The following is an 18,414-nucleotide window of genomic DNA, read 5'->3' as shown; positions in this document are numbered from 1 at the left end:
ACATAAAATAATACGAGAACAATAATATATATATGTATAATAATAATATATAAAGGTATTTTAACTAAATATTATACAAGAATTTTAAAACAACACTACATAATATAGAATTTTACAATAATTAAACAAATAAAAATAGAGTAGAAAATTATTTAAGTAACCTAAAAGTATATTAAAATAAATTTTAAAAATTGAGTACAAATAAATTTAAGAAATAATGAATTATACATGTAAAAAAACTCAATTGAAATAAACTAAACTTACAGAGATAATTAATGAATAAATAGAACGTCAAATTAAAACTAGGGACCACAATTCAATGCGCACAAATTCTTAAGGACCAAAAACGAAAATGACCCAAATCTCCAAAACTCAGCACCTGGGCGTGGACCATATCACAATCAACGCGTAAATTATAGGGAAAATTTAATAAAATAAATAAGGTGCAAATAGGAGTTAATTCAAAACTTGCGCGAATGGGAAGGACTGGAAGCAAAAATTTCCCCTTTAAAATGAAAGTGCGTAGACCCAGCCTGTGAATTGGGTCAACACGCGGGCCTTTCCAAAATGCTACTGCTTTTAACAACCATTTATTTTATTATTAAAAACAAAAGCTAGTTTTAAAGTCTTTTTCTTTTTGCTAAAAAAACTTTACTTTGATTTCTTTTTTTCTAAAAAACCCTAAACTCTTTCTTCTCCCCACTGTCCTCTTTCTTCCAGCCGCAAACAAGGCCAACACCAAGCCTTCATTTGCCTCCGTGACGACCAACAGAGGGCCGGAGAACCCCTCTTGTGAAGCGAATCGAGAGGTACTCACCCTTTCCCCTTTTATTTCATATTTTCGGATTTGAATGGAAATAAAAATCAAGCAAAAGAACGGGAAAAGAAAATGATAAAATAACCACCTTAGAAATATTTTATTGGCTGCTTTTTACTCTCTTTTTTGGAATCTTTTGTATTTCAAAAAAAAAAAGAAAAACCCCTTTAAAATGAAAAATCAAAGGCTTTATAGCCAAAATACAAGCAGTTTCTGCTGCTTCCTTGTCCAACTTGCAGGCCGTGAAGTTGTGGAGAACGAGGGGCATGGAGTATGGGCGCAAACATGGAGCGTGGCGCACGGGGATCGTGCGTGGAGTGCCGACGTGGGGATTGCGGCGTGGGGCTGCTGTGCAAAAGGGGAACTTAGGGTTTCTGAAACCCTAAAAATTTGGGCCTATCGGGCCATTGTAAAATTTTGGGCTTGTAAACCGAACCTATTTAATGGACTGTTTAATTTTTGTGTTTGATTTTGGTTTCCTATGGGCCGGGCAAAATTCGGGTCTTACAATGCTTAATGTCATGTGCATGTATTGTTCCAGATATGGTTTCCATATATTACACTACTATAAAATTACTTTAGGTATAAAATCAGTTTAATTTTACATATATTTATAATTTTTAAGTAAGATTAATGTTTATAATAGATGGATAGATTATTGAATTTAGCAATATAAATGGTAGTTGTTTTAAGTACATGTTGAGGGGATCAGCTCCTCTAGGAAAAATTTTCGAAGTGTTGTATTTGGAGACTTCAATTCGATCTCTTAATAATAGAAAGTATTGTCCTCTGAAAGAGGGTTTTGTCTTTCACTTCATTGAGAATCGTATAGGGTTCACGGAAGGGAGCGTTTTGACTGTATATTAACATACGATCACTCACCAAAAGCAACGCGAGTATTTTGCTCTTGTTATGGGTTCCATCCCTTTACATACACCAACAGGAAAAAAAGAGTTTTCTTTTGTTTTCTCTCTCTTCAACCAAGCTCCGATGATACCTCTTTTCATCTCATATTTTATTTTGCTTAGACCTTTTTATCGTAATACCAAAGTTATGACCAATAAATCTCCACATAAATGAATCACCATCTAAACCACCACTTCTTTCTCTTGTTAATCTTTTTAGTTGACATTACCTATAAAATTTCAAATCAATATGAGATTTTCCTCGTCTAAAAGTAAAATATTGTTTTTTTCAATATATTTGAAGTTTTACATCAAATAATTACTCAACCTTTACAGTTGACTCAAAAATATTAAAGGGCATCGAATGATATTCGTATTAAATAACATATGTGTATATAAAATTGATTTTGCTTTACAGTAATACAAACGGAATGTATATTGTAGAAGTTGCTGAATTCCACGTTGGATACCTATCCTATAGGCTATAGCCTGAAATCCGATATAAAAATATTATGATACAGTTGAGCTTTGAGGAATCCTATACATTAAAGGGTAAGCAAATTAGAAATCAGATTTAGCTGACAAACCAGCTATGTCTGGTTTAAAGGGCCTTCACTTTCACATGTTAATTTTTAAATCACAATGTTAGCCTTTGATTATTCAAATTAATTTCCACCGTAGCTAGGAATATGTGGGGAGTTGAACATATATTAACAAAGCTGTTAAAGCTTAAAAAGAAAAAAAAAGTAAATGTGGGTATTAAGTAGGAATATGAATTACCTCATTTATAACATAACTATGAAAAAAATTTAGATAATCAAAATCAAATTGAAAAAGGTTCGGTGTAAGTGAGGTTTCATTACTATCAAGTTTTTCAAATTTTTAAAAATAATTTTTTTGTTTTTAAATAAATAAAATGAAAACTTTTAAAATTTGTGAGTAATTTTAATAGAAAATTTTAATAGTTCAATTAGTATTGAGGGTTAGATTTTTTAAATCAAAATTAAACTAACATAATATATAATATTGAGGGTTAAAATTGTTATTATGCCAATTTTAAAAACTATCACTATTTGATAAAATTGATTAGTTGGCTGTCTACTAGTGTAGTTTATCCTATTTTTAAAAAAATATTTACATTATTTTTAATCTAAGATTTAATAATTATATATATTTTTATTTATTAAATTTATATATAGTCATTTAACATTTTTGTTGTTTACATTATACTACTAAAATTTAATTTTATGTGTTATAAATTACATATCATAAAATATTATAAACTTAAAAAAAAAAAGGTCGGGCTAGGCCAAAAATATTCAAGCTTAAGCTTTATTCATATTTTAAACGGATCTTTTTCTACCAAGCCCATTTTCAGGCTTACTATTTTTGTTCAAACTATCTTAAATTTCGAGTAAACTTTTGTACTTGGATAAATAACTTGATCCATGAATAGATCTAGCGCATATATAGTAACTAAATTATTTATTAAAGAAAAAAAACTCCCGCCATTAACCATGTTTTTTTCTCCATGCATTAACTGGATAATACTATGGTATAATGTGCTTTAATATCCGTCAAAATAAGTATAGTATAATCTATAACAATGGCTTTTTAATGCATTGGTAACTATATTATTAAAATTTAGTGACGGAAAATTTACGTCGGTATACACTGTATATATCGACGGGTCAGTGTAAGCTTTTGTCAACAAATGATATTTCTTAGTGATATTTGCTACAAGGTCTTGTCAAAAAAAAAAAAAAAAAACCCAAATGGGAGATAGCTAGAACATTTCTTAAACTGTCAAAAACCCAAATGGGAGATAGCTAGAACATTTCTTAAACTGTCAAGCTAAGGTTGCAATAGTTGATTTGTTAGTGGTTGTGAAAGTTAGTATTTTTTAATGATAGTATTTTTGACTTCATTTATTGATTATTAAAATAAGAAATTATTGATTTAAATACGTAAAAATTAGGAATAGTTTTAAATATTTTTATTCATTATTATATCTCAAAATTAAATAGCATATATAGAATTTATATGTATAAGGAAACTAAATATTTCTTGTGGATATTTTAAGAGTATGAGGGATTTCAGCTCTTTCCTTATTTGAGATAATCATTTTTATCAATTTATTTGAGATAAACATGATATTTTATTTAAGGGATATTTTGGAGAGATTACATGAGATTGAAAATAATTACAAAGATATTGTAAAGATAATATTGTGAAGACACGATAGGAGGTTTTTACTTGATTACGAAAAAGCTATCAAGCCGTCCATCTTTGTAGGAAACTAGTTTAGATGAATTTGTAGGGAGGGTGGGTGCATGCAATTCTATGATAGTGAGGTGCAATGGTTGGATAGATTATTGTGAAATTGTATAGTAAATTTATTATCAGAACTAGTCAGTGTCTCCTTTTTAGTTTTACTGGTCTTAACAATCTCAGAACCATAGCATCCAACAAGACCTTTCACACAACAATTATGGATTAGAAGCAGTTTAGTAGCAGAAGGGCTACAACTGAAAGTTGTGCAGATATGTATGTATACAATTTTTAAAAGAAAAAGAGTGTGTAAAGGTGGATGATTGATTGACTGTAGACTCTATAGGAATGGGAAAATGAAGAGGAAGAATTAATAGTTAATTAATGATAAGGAGCTACTCGATTGTGATTCACGTGCCTTGTCACATGATTCTGATATTTTAATCAGGATATGGAAATGAAGGCAGAAAGAACCTGTGATAAAATATAGTCAAATTCAGCATCACATGGCTGCCACTTGCCTACTTCAATGTTGAGTGTAAATGCATCTTCAGTAATCAACAAAATCTTCATCTCCCATTGGTTTTCTTTTTCCTTTCATATAGTTCTTCTAGAAAACACACAAAGCATCCATTTCCATCTTGGAAAGATAAAAATCAATCATCAAGGTTTAGCTATAATTAAATTAAAAATACAAATTAAAAATATAATTTTATGTTATGGGTAGTGGGGTTATGACAAACCACGTGCAAAAGAACACGCATGCATGCTGCCCCTTGTAAACCAGTTTTAAGACCCTTTGAATGGCTTGGTGATTTCTCATTTCATTTTCCATCGTGATGAAGATCAGTTGCATCAAATTGAGTGCTTTGTGGGCCTTAATTCTAGTTCACATCCTCATCTCATGCTCCTCGTTTTGTGTCGGCCATGGCGACGTCTCTTCTGGAGAAAGAAATCATATTATAATTTCAAGGAAGCTACTGTCATCCTTGGCTTCATTTCCTACTGGTAAAGGAGCAGCCATGAAAGAGCCCAAGAAAGCTGTGGAGCCAGGTCTGAGAAAGATGCCACCCAGTGTCCCAAATCCTACCCAGAACTAGCAATATTATGATCGGTAGATAATATCTCAACCATGAATGAAGGATTCATATATTTTTGTTTTTTTTTTTGTTTAGTTTTTTTTAAGCTTTGGATCTTTGATTTTGGCCTTCTTTCAACTCTTAAATTTTGAAATGTAGTGTTTCCTTTGAGTAGGATCTCAGATGTATGTAAAGTATGCATGTAAATAAAGAACTTGAATTAGAGGTAATAATTCAGTTTGATTCCATCTTTCTTTGCAAGACTAGTTGAACAAAAATCAGATTTAGAAGCCATACTTGGTGTTTCATAAGATCTTTCTTAGGCTTCAAGCTACCTCTTTAATTTTGGAATTCATTATATTTATTTGTTTTTCTAATCTCTACAATTAAACTAAAATCAAATTAATATACTGATATAATTAACTGTTTAACCAAGATCCACAAGAATGTATCCTGGTTATTTGTTGGCGTTGATTTTCAACTTTTAATCTAAGCGTAATATACATTAATTTATTCCTAGAGATTTAGTGTAAAAATACATTTATCTTTTATGATTTTAAGACTTATTTGAAGAAAATATTATAAATTCTATTTATTGATTAAATTTTAAATAAAAAGACAATTACACTCATCCTATTATTTTTTTCTCTATTTTAATTACAAAATAGTAAAATTATAATTATATATTGAAGTATGGCTTATTTCATCAAAAGTATGTTTCAATTTAGTTAAAATTAAAATATTTAATTTAATTTTATATTATTAACTTGAAAATTAATTTATATAAAATTGATAACAAAAATAAAATATGATTATTATTGTTAGCTCAATTGGTATGTACTTACTCTAAAGATAGGACACGGATTTAAACCCCACTAAGAGCAAATGTTAAGACTTTTTTAATGAGCTACCATGCTTGTTCGCATAGCCCCTTATATTACGCGCGTTTGCATGAACCACTTTATCTAGCACCTGATGAGGTGCCTTCTACTTTATGAACTCTCACCTCTTTAGGCACTTCGGCTCACATTAGAGAGGGGAGAAAAAAAGACTCTCAATGGGCACAATACCAACCCATTGAGGAGTTCATTGGCAACAATTTACAAATTTCTCTCAAGTTTGAGTCTCACTTGTGTAAAACTATGTGTAGAATCTCAATTTATATTTATTTTGATTTATGTCCCATTATACATGGACTTTGTATAAATTTATTCTTGTATAAACCTAAATGTATTTTAATTATCCTGATATAATAATTAACTAATAGAGAGTGAAATTACTGTTTTATTTAAAATTCATTTAATAAGTAGATGTTTAGGTGAATGAATTTTTCATGAAAGATTATCACTTAAAATAAGTGAATTTTGTTTTTTTTTATTATCAAATCTCGATGTTTGAATATATATATTTTATGTTATTAACTTTTTAACCAAGGTCCAGAAGAATGAACCATTGTGGCCAAAGTAAAAGCTTTGTCATTTTTAACTTTCATTTGTTGAATATCCAAGTATGTCCTAAAATCATAAGATATATTTGTCTTTCCATAACTTTTTAACCTTGCATAACTTTACAAATTTCCATACGATAAATAAATTTATAAATTGAAGAAATTTTTGGTGGCCTTGGATTTTATTTTTGTCTCTCTAAATAGGGCTCATGGCAGGAGCTTTGACTCCTATTTGAAAATGAAAAATTTTATTCTTTTTCACTAAAAATAATAAATTAATTTATAATAAGATTATACTCTAATCTCTAAAAATATAAAATGTGTTATAAATATCTTATTAACTAAACGTCTATAAAGATCAAAATAAGTTTTGATATACTTTAAATTTTAATAAAATACACTTTCTTTTTTACTCTCCTATTTTCTTTGTAGCACCCCAAACCCGGCCCAGAAGTTATGGCCGGATCCGACATGCCACATCGAAGCGTTCAAAACATTTTATATTGTTGATCCAGAAAAACCCACTTAGTGTTTTAAAAGACAATTTCATTATAGGTTAAAGTGAATGGAAGCTGTGCACCAGGTAGGAAACCGGAAAATAGGAGGTGAGTCTATCGGACTACTTAAGTACCAAGCTCCCTTCGGATCCAATCCTAGACATGCACACCGCCATTGCCACACCTTAACGTCATGTATATTTCTAGGAAACCGATTTGATTAAGTCATTTTTAGGAAAAGTGATTAATTTTGGAAAATATCTTCATTGCGGAAGCTTTGCTTGTTTTCGTGTTATTTTGAAATCAATTACTATTTTTGAAAATGCTCCCTAAAGCTATCCAATTTCAATAGTTAAATATAAATATTACCTATCTTAATAAAACATATAAAAACCATCAAAAATAAATAAGCGGTCTTATTACATTTAAAAGCCCAAAACCTCAAACGTAATTAAAAGGATGTCCAGTTCACCAGAAGAAAATCAAACTTTCAGAACGGGTGGCCACTCCGAATTCCCTCACAGCTCCAAGCCCACTATGGTTGGGGATTTCTGCGTGGATGAAAATAAAATGGGTGAGTTTGGGGAAACTCGGTGTGTAAGGAAAACCCATTCAAAGCCCAAGTCACTCAAGGCTATTGGGCTAAGCCCATTCGAATAACAGTGGTGCTGCGCGAGCCCTTTTCAGATTACAATAAACGGGCCTTAGCCCTTATTCAGATAATGATGGCCCATAGGCCCATTTTAAAATACATGCAACATCAAGAAACATATGCAAGCCCATTTGGGAGACTACTCAACCCACCAACCACTACACTCCACCCGTACCAGCCATACACTTCATGTGGGAATAGCTCAACCCACCCATTTTTAACACTCTACGATTGCGACCTTGCGCTAAGTTAACGATAAATTGAGGCAAAGCCTCCATGCGTGGACAAGCCACTTTCAGTACTTCCTCCGTCAATATTCCAGTCCGTGCATCGATAATAACAACATGGCATGCGATAAATAACAACGATCAAACATGCATTTAGGTCAATTTAACCCTAGGGTATTTGGTAATTTATCTCCTAGGCGTAAAGCGTAAATTTTCCACTTGAAAAGGTATTTCAGTAATTTATCTACTTTAGGGTTTTTCATGCATATTCCTACCTTTCACGTACTAACGAATCACGTACCAAGGGTTCTTACGAATTGGGCAGTTGGCCCATCATTCAATTTTGGCCCATTAAGCCCAAAAATATCGAGGGCACGAAATCATGCACTTTGCGGTCAAATTTTAGCTTACCAAAAACATTAATCGATTTACCTCACGAGCATTCGCACACTCGCAAATCTACAAAATACCGGTTTTCGGCATTTGACTTTTCGACTTTTGCCGATCCGGACTAAGAAAGAGGGTGTTAGTTACACACTGTTTGTGACGATATCTTGTGAAATCCACACACGAACCGCCTACAATTGGATTACTAACACGTTAATCTAACTATTCAAATACAAACTACGTATTAACCCCTTACAATATTCGGCCAACCACACCTACAGATCATAGTAAGCTTATAAGAAAACAATAAGCAACTCATTAACAAATTTTTGTCAATGTTTACCACATAATCATAATTTCACTGCAAGCTGTCTTCCTGAGCAACAGTCACTAAATCATTTATAACTGGAGCTACGAAATTCCAAATCAAGTTCCGTTAATTTTCCTTGAAAATAGACTCATATATCTTATATCCATAAAATTTTCAGAATTTTTGGTTTAGCCAATCAATACCATATTTTTCTCAAATTTTCCCATGTTTCACTGTTTGACTAATCTGACCACTCTTCATTCCGAATCAAATTTCTCATTGTACAGAATTCAAAATATGTTCTAGTTTATTCCATTTGAAACTAGACTCATTAAGCTTTAATTACATAATTTATGCAGCTTCTAACTCATCTCCCACAATTTATGGTGATTTTCCAAATTCACATTACTGCTGCTGTCCCAAGCAGATTTATTACCAAATCACTCTTTCACACCTAACTTGCATGCTTGTTATTTAAACATGTATATCACCAATCAATCATCACATATCTATGATTTTACTTAAGTATAATCTTCATTTCATCATTTTAAAGCACAACATGTTAGTTGATTTTTCCCTTTAACATCTAAGGCACATGCATGCTCATTTGTTTGACTCAACTTCACCTATCTTCCATTTTTCATCAAAAGAACATGAAACAACAACCATTTTCTTCATTTTAATTCATGACTAAATGGTCACAACACAACTAAAAACCAAAATATGCTTCAAGAGTTAAGGTAGAATCAAGAAGAACTCATGAACATCAAGATAGAAGCAAACTACCATGAACTTACCTTCAATTTTCTTCCCCAAGTGACCGAACATTCAAGAGCTTTCTCCTCTCCTTTCTCTTCTCTAACTTTCGGCTATGATGAACAAAGATGGACAAAACTTTGTTCTTTTCACCCCTTTTTCTTTTAATAAAATTTCATATTTCATCCATTTAATTCTTTAATACAAAAAACATGAAATGCCCATCATGGAACATTTACCTAAACCATTATCATGGAACATTTACCTAACCCATTATCATGGAATATTTACCTAATCCATTATCATGGAACATTTACCTAACCCATTATCAATTTGTACCATGAATTATGGATATCGAGTGCTCATATTGTCTACAACAACATGGTGACTGGCCACTTCATGTAAAATGGGAGGTTTGTCATGCAAATCCTCCTATTTTGCACTCCTATTTATTTGGCCACTTCAATTTAGCCTATAGCATTTTCAAACATTTTCACATAGGTTCTATTTCATAATTTCACCCCCTTTTTCTTATGAAACAAAAATTAACTAAAATTGTCGGGTTCTATCTTAAGCTTTGGCCTTCTAGAGGCCCACTAACATAATTAAACCTATGCCAACATTCACAGAATTCCCGAAAATTGGGGCGTTACATTCTTTGTTATTTACTCCTGTTTATTTATTTTATAACAAAAAAATTATTCAATTTCTTCAAAAATAATAAAATGATAAATAAATATATAATAAAATTACATTTAAAAGTCTTAAAATTTTATAATTTAATATTGTTGTTAAAAAAAACTTTCTAACGTGCTCAGAAACATGACTTTCGGTCTGTTTATGAGAAAAATGAGCCCCGAGGCTTGGACTAGATGCAACCAAAATTTAAAGAAAACAATGCACGTTGGGGTTGTCAGCTTCTACGGTGTCGGATTGGTTGTCCATCCTACTTTTAGGTACAACAAGCTGCTCTTTACAGCCCAAAATATGAGAATATGTGTATAAAAGAATACATTAATTGCCGCATACATTATTTATCATAGCTTGACTAATGTAACTTTTACAAGCTTGGTAAAAAAAATCTTTTAAAATTAAATTATATATTTTTACGATAATAAAAATATAAAAATATAATTTTATTATTTTAATAATTTATATTTTTTATAATTTTTAAAAATTAAATTAAAATTTTATCATTTTAGAATGGTCAAAGTGTAGTTTTATCCTTACTATAATTTAAAATTTTATGAATTATAAAATATTTAAATAAAAAATTTCATTTTAAAGAGTACCTATCAACCACACTAGTTTCACCACTGTCTTTGAATCTTTTTGTAGGATTTCGATAGTGTTACTTGATACTTCCATGGATTAATTTCTTTGGATATAAAAAGGAGCGAGTTAGACAATTTTATTTATTTATTGTTTTTTCCCCACATTATTGCAAATCAAAATTAATTTATCAAAATGTATTGTTGATTATAACATAACTCGAAAATTTATGATTCTCGAGGTTAATATAAAATTTAATTTCACATAATTTTAAGAACTTAAAAGAAGACATATAAAGGATCTCGGCATTTGTCGAAGTTTTATTAGCAAAAGTCAAGTCTCCTCAACTACTCAAATCAATGTATTTGGTCTAACCAAAACTTGATTAGAGCAGTGATTAAAGTCCTTATATAGCATATAGATGATAGGGTTTTAAATCTTGCTATTCCGTGTTTTTCTTTTTCAATATTATATTGATAAAAAAATGTATTTAGTTTAACCTTAACATTTATGAGTGTTAAGATCATATCAAATACACCGATCTAACATTTATTATTGGACCATCCAACTATCCAATTTAAATAAATGAACGTCGACCCTAAAGATATCATCATTCCATTTCATTATTTTTCACAAATTTTCATACCAAATTCGCCTAGTTTAACCCAAAATACAAAATCAAAACAAAACTTCCATCGCAACAAACAATAAGTCAAGATCTAAGTGTTTTGGTGTAGCCAAATTATAACTTTTTCAATCATTGGCACTTATGAATTACTTTTTTTGTATATAGTTTCTCAAATGAGCATGTTCTAGTTCGTCTCAAAATTTCTCTTCACATCAATGCTAGCAAACATCGAAACTAAATAAGGCAAACATGAGAATCTGATATTGTTACCCCGTTACTAGATATCAATACCCATTAATAGCCAAAGTATTGACACCCTCCATAAGGGTATAATACCTCAAGGTCACTGATCATGGTGATGGGAGCTTTCTTAGAATGGCCTAAAATTATCGATAAGAATCATAAGATAATTGTACAATATTATTGGAGTTGCCCAAATCGTTAGATTGTTACTGTTCAGCGATAGTGCCATTGGAAATGCCATCGGGCACTGAATATACACCATTTGATCGAGACCGTCAGCAGTCGGATTAGGGGTGTTATATGAGTAGTTCCAAATCTCCCAGTATCTTTGGTAGAAGAATTTTGGCTTCCATCGTACCTGGGGCTTTGGTTTAGATGAATTTGGAACGCGGCATCCTTGATCTCTTCTGTTGTAAATAGGGCCTCCAATCATGCTTGATGATTTGTAAAGGTAGTTGGTAATCCCAATGTTTGGAGGATTATAAATTTTAGGAAAGTAATAAATTGCCATTTTTCGTAACATATCAAAAAGAGATTTTGTTATCTGAATGCCGAACCTGATTAAAATCGCCAAGTAAAATCGAAGTCTTTCTTATAGGGACCAGTGCAGCGGAATCTGAAATCCTTCCTTTTATTAAACAAGAAATAACCAAAATTTATTTTTCGACTCATCAACGTACGCAAAGATCATATGCATTTCTTTTATTAAAATATAGAAAGATACAAGAGCTTTCCACAACCACTAAGCTCCTCCCTTTCCCCAAGTTTGCCACACCATCACAAAAGTCGAACCCACACTAGCTCAGGTTTCAGTTAGAAAGCATAGATCGCGATATAAATGGGTCAATTTTAGCCAGCTTTGAAATCCGAGATTGACCCAGACCCTGAATATTCCAGAATAGGGCAATCATGTTTCTCGGGCAGGCTATTGTAGGCCAGCTTGCTGAAGCCCATAATCAAAAGCAGAGGTGGCTGGTGTTAAAGCATTATCCCAGTCCAATCCATTACTAACAAAATCTAAGGCCATTGGTTGAGAAGCATGCATGTGGTTCATTTGCTGGTACCTGACCTTGAGTTGCTGCATCCATGCTTAGTACCTGCATACCAAAGCGAACAGTACCTCGCATGAAAAATCCATTCTAATCCTTCCACTTTCCTACATGAAGCATTAATTTGTTAAATCTGCTGCTTTGAATTTTCAAATTCAATGACTAGCAATTTTACCTTAACTAAAATTTTCCTAAAGGTACCTTACAAGTAAAGCAAAATACCATTTCCTACGCACTCCAAAATATTTGGAGGAAGAAACATTGTAATGAAACAAAGGAGAATATTTTATATTAGTGGCACCCAACATCTTCATATAATGATGGAGAAACTGATGTTCCCAAGATGAAGGAAATAAGAAGTTTGTATCCTGTTTAAGACACAACCAAGTCTGAGAGAAGCAAAGACTGGACACAAACACTGGCAGAAACCAATTCATTAGGAGTAATAGACCCCATGTAACTCAAATTCTATAATATCACCCAATGAAATACACCCTTCAATTAATTAGTTTATTTGAACGAAATATCATATATATATATATATATACACACACACATATGGATAACACAAAATTCTAACAACAGGTAACTATCTTTTGGATATGACTATTAGTATTTGAGATTCATAAATCATTTTCCTCTAACAAGTCACAAGCTCTTGAAGATGACTTCTCCATGATTTCTGATTCATAAAGTTCAAAAATATGCTGAGAAGATAGGTTTTCTTTTTTATTTTGAATTTTGAAGATATTTTTAAAATTTTAATTTTTTAATTTTAAAAATATTTTTAATTTTTTAAACCATTTTTGGAGTTGTAATTTTTATTAATGTTTTATTGAATTTTTATAAATTAAATTGTTTGCTCACAGGACATGTAAGAAAATTTGCAATACATTAGTAATGAAAAGTTAATGATAAATTTGCTTCAAACAAAAAATATAGAGACAAAATTGAATAAAGGTGTAAAAGTCAACGACTAAATTTGCTGTTATGTTTGGCAAGTTAAAAAGGCACCCAAATAGTAAACCTGCCATCAGTGAACTGAGAGGTCATTTGCGGGTTTTTACTCCAAACAAGTGCAGGCCATTTGCGATTTAAGTCCCTGAGCTTCACTGGAAACATGAAGTTGTTGGTCACCAAATATCACGTGGGTTCAACTATTTCATACCATTAAGTCAGAATAAATGAAAAGATCTATCTCGTCATAGATATACCTGTCCCGTCAAAGACATCCATTCCACATGTCACGTAATGGTTTAATGGCAAGTCCAATATGTTAACGTGACCTTATATGAAACCCTCGCCTAAAAATACCTCCAGATTTGAGGAAAAAAGGATCAACTCTCAAATATACCAAGCATGCACTCTACTAACTCACCTTTAGCCCTCAACATTCATATTCTCCGTATCTTCACTCTTTATAACCTCAAGCTTTCTACCCTGACTAAGTGAATTGACTTCCACAACATTCTCCACTCTCTCCTCCGTATCCCTTTCTTGTTGTATTACTGTATTAACAATGCCTTGTATATAAAATACCAAAATAAACTTTTAATAACAACAATGATTATTTTATTCTTTTATATGTCATTCAACTATAGAAATTAATTTATATATTCAATTGACAAACCAAAATATAATTTAAGAAAAATTATGATACTTTTATGTAATTACATTTGCGATAAACTCAAATTAATTTTAGATTTGATAATATTAAAACACAATTGAAAAAATTAATATAAATATTTTAAATAAATATAATACGACTTATTAAACATAAATAAATGATGTTAAATAAAAGTATTGATTCAGCAACTTTTTAGTAGAAAGAACTGGAGAGCGTTGAATATAATATTGAAGAAACACAAAGATGCACATGCAAAAGCTTGAATGGGCAGCCCCAGTTTTAGAGACACATATTAGCCATCTTGAAATTCTACAAAGTGTTTTACTGCATTGGGTTTTTAAATTAATGCCCCAACATATTTTCAAATGACAAATTGTTTTATCCCCCCTTTTCCTTTTGCAGCTCTGCTCTTTTTTTTGGAAGCAAATGTTTGTATGTGGGGACGACAAATGCTTGACATCCCTTCTTATTTTTAATATATTTATTATAAATGTTTTAATTTTATAAAAAAAATCTGTGTCTTCAAAATTGATGTTTGAAGTTGGAATACTTAACAAAGAATAAAATCCCAAGAAGTACCACTTTTCTATGCAAAAGTCAATTCCAAATATTAGGAAAGACATTTGATATTTTTGTATGTGGATAATTTATTTGGGTGTTTTAGATTATATCTGTGTGGTGGATTCGAAAATAGTTGGTTTAGAGGCAAGTCCAGTATGAATGTTTTTAAAGCTCTTTCTTTCCCATCCCTTGTATTTTGACATGTAAAAGCAACAAAGGAAGTTTCGGAATAAAGAAACTCAACACCAAGAGATAAAAAGGACCCATTAATTGATGCCTTCGTCTTTCAAATTCTGTACCCAAAAAAGAAGCTTCTTCAGTTCAGCTTCTCCCTGGTGAAGAAGTACAATCCAACATAACATATATACTTTTCAATGGCTCAGTTTGAAGCAATTGTATAGAGAGTATTGTTACTACAACAGACAAGACATTTTTGGATCAACTAGTTTCGTTGGAGAAAAAGCCCTTGTCATTGGTATCTTATGTCAGCTTCATGCCACGGTCATGGCGTTGTGCCTTTGATCATATGAGATTAGGTGTAAAGTGAATAGAGCAAGCAACATTATCTGGCATATAGACCAGTGGAAAGATTAAAGGAATTGCTAAAATGATGTGTTATTCTTGTGAGAAAGGGCCTTCTCAATCACTTTTTAACTTTCTTGTAGCTTTAAAAATCCCAATCTTAATATCTACCATGACTTTTACAACGATTCGTGAGTACAGTATTTATTGTCTAATTTAATTTTTCCTTACTGATTTTTTGCTTATTATATATTACTTCTTAAAAATATAAATTTAACAATATGATAATTTTTTATGACATCAAACTGAATAACTCAAATAAAAAGATGAGGATGTTGAAATATTTGAAGTCAATAAAGTGATATGAACAACTGATCATTGCAATCAGCATGAGATATAAGCAGTTGGAGAACCTAGTTTTCATGACTGGGAAAACTTGAGCCTTGTAAACTTTCCAGAACAAAATGATGAACATAATAATGGCAGGGATTTTCATTTAATGACCATCAACTTATACCCATATATATAACTTTGATATTAGTAAATTAAACTTATTTTCACTGGTTTCATCTGATTTACAACAGATATATAAAATTATACATCTATTTAACCTATAAACAAACAAAAATCAAATAATATCTTAAAAAGAGTTTGTAAAAGTTTTTAGGATTATAAGTATAATTACAAAATTTTGCAATATGATCTAAAACACGATCACTAACTCTGGTTTTGAGTCAGTTTAATTCAAGGACTGTAGAGGCAGATCCAGAACTTGTAGTAGCCTTACAACTGGAAATTAAACAATGGACAAGAATTGCACAAATACCCTATCGTTGACAACTCGAAATATTTATATATAGAGTAGATGACAAATTATACAAGGATAAAAATGAAGAAATTAAAAGAAAAGTAACCTCCCGTCCCTCACAGTGAAATTACACATACACTTTCTTCACCCCAACCAATGCATATGTCAAAAAGAAAATAAACAGGTAATAATTAAGAAACTTTCACTTTCACTTTCATCACATACTTCTAGCCATCATTTCCTGGAATCTCCTGTAAGACTCCTGCTTCTCCAACATAAACTTTTCATGACAACTTGCGATGAACATTTCTGCTAACCGATCAATATCATCCACCTCTGTCTCTGCTTTATTAGCTTCCCCGTTAACCTTGTTTTCTTCAAGCCATTGAAGGTAACCTGAAAGCTCCGACTCCAAACCATCATCCTTTTGCTGATCACGAGTTGAAATGGCCGAATTCCAGGTTGAATCATAGTAGATATGAGTAGTGGTACACCCTTCAAGAACTGGAGCTGGAACTGGTGTGACGTGAGAAGAGCACCAATTATAGTGCAGCCTGAATGAACCAAAGAATAGCTTGTTGTGCTTGTACTTCTTCTCTGCGGTCTTGGAGATGGAAATGAGATATTGGATAGGATTGTTTTGTTTGTAAATTTGAATGACAATGGATTTTGCTTTGGAAAATGCTCGAATGAGCCGACTAGCCTGAGTGTAGATTAGGGTTTGAATTAGAGCTTTCATCTTCATGGAGCTTATGGAGGAAAAACAAGAAGATGGTGATTTCATGGACAAGGCTTGAAAGGAGAGGGAGGGGCCAACCATGCCTTAATTTTCTTCTTTTAATTTTTGGTATAGGGGATTCCCGGAACCATGTTTTATAAAGGGTGTTGATTACTAATTTGCCACTTGACTTTTGAGGTATTTGCAGATTTAGGATTACTCGTGCTGCCTTTTGAGTGGATTTAGAAGTTTCCATATATAAGGACATCGTTGGAGTATGGTTCGGATCATATAGAGCTCAATTCACATATAATTAGGTTGTATTGCGGTGTGAATGTGATATACGGGTTAATAATATTTGTCAATATAACTAAGTTTAAAAAGAAATAATGTAAATATTTTAAATATTAACATAAAAATTTAATGATACATATAAATAAAATATATGTTTTATTGTAAAGTTTGAAAATATTATGTTAAAATAATTATAATAAATAGAAATACCGATTATTGTTATATATCAATAGTTACCGACCCAAAGCCTAGATAAGATCTGGGTCGCACCAGATGGATGCGCGTGATGTGCAGTGAGAGGACAGTCAGGGGAGTTCGTGGTATCAATTAGCATGAGTCGAGGGGAGCCAGCTCGCATATACCCAAAGAGTTCGCATGTAGGGGACCGCGAGATTTAGCATGCGAGCTAAAACAATACACGTGCCCAACATGCCTAAGGTCTCCTCAAAATGTCAATCCTCGACCCGACCAGGCTCCACCAAATGGATGCACGCGACGCATGCAATGAGAGGACAGCCAAGGGAGTTCACGGTATCAGCTCGCATGAGTCAAGGGGAACCATCTTGCATATATTCAAGGATTTCGCACGTAAGGGACTGCGAGATCTAGCATGCGAGCTGGAACGGTACAAGTGTCCAACATGCTTAAGGTCTGCTCAGAATGTCAGTCTTATGAATAGTGGAGTCAAGTCATGAACAGTGGAATCAAATCATAAATAGTAATAACATTATAATTGTACCCGAATATTTCCTTCAATGATATACACAGAAAATTACTCAATAATTATTAAAATAAATAAAAATTAAATTTAAAATATTCTATTAATTGGTAAATAAATATGTCATTTTTATTATAAAATTTTGTATTAATAAATGAAAAACTATTATAATTAACAGTAATAAAAATTTCTATTATTAAAAACAATAATAAAAAATTAATTTAAAAATCTAATAAACTATAATATATATAATAATCAAGTTATGTTTAAAGTAAATTATTTAATATGACTTAAAAGATACAAAGTAAAAGAGTAATTTAACAAAAAAAATAAATGCTTTAAATCGGGGAGTGTCACTTGTCAAAAATTGTAATGTAAATACATTTATTTATTTAGAACCTTTTAAAATATATATATATATATATATATATATATATATATGTATATATGATTACACCTAATAGGTATTTTGGGCTGTTTGAATTTTATTATTAGAGATGATATATATAATATAATGTTAATAGGTAAAATATACATTTATGGATTATTAGCGTATTTTTGTTCGGGACTATCCTTTGTTAAATTATTAATTGAAATAATAATGTGATTTTTTTAATTGGTATAAT

The 18,414-nt window shown here is 31.4% G+C and overlaps 1 protein-coding gene and 1 long non-coding RNA gene across 2 annotated transcripts; one reads left to right on the top strand and one right to left on the bottom strand.

The window, feature by feature from the left end:
* The first annotated feature begins 476 nt into the window (after positions 1-476).
* LOC108455723 (uncharacterized) lies at positions 477-1,407 on the top strand. The gene is made up of 2 exons (XR_001866817.2): positions 477-809; positions 1,057-1,407. It is a non-coding gene; the product is annotated as an uncharacterized LOC108455723 (long non-coding RNA).
* Positions 1,408-16,083: 14,676 nt separating this feature from the next.
* Positions 16,084-16,903, bottom strand: LOC108456364 (uncharacterized). The gene has a single exon (XM_017754956.2). The coding sequence runs from the start codon at positions 16,876-16,878 to the stop codon at positions 16,276-16,278; it is 603 nt and encodes a 200-aa protein (XP_017610445.1). The 5' UTR covers positions 16,879-16,903; the 3' UTR covers positions 16,084-16,275.
* Positions 16,904-18,414: the final 1,511 nt, after the last annotated feature.

The sequence above is a fragment of the Gossypium arboreum genome, chromosome 9 (assembly GCF_025698485.1).
Source record: "Gossypium arboreum isolate Shixiya-1 chromosome 9, ASM2569848v2, whole genome shotgun sequence".
Lineage (NCBI taxonomy): Eukaryota > Viridiplantae > Streptophyta > Magnoliopsida > Malvales > Malvaceae > Gossypium > Gossypium arboreum.
The sequence above is the reverse complement of the archived record's forward strand: the minus strand, read 5'-3'. Positions and strand labels throughout refer to the sequence as shown.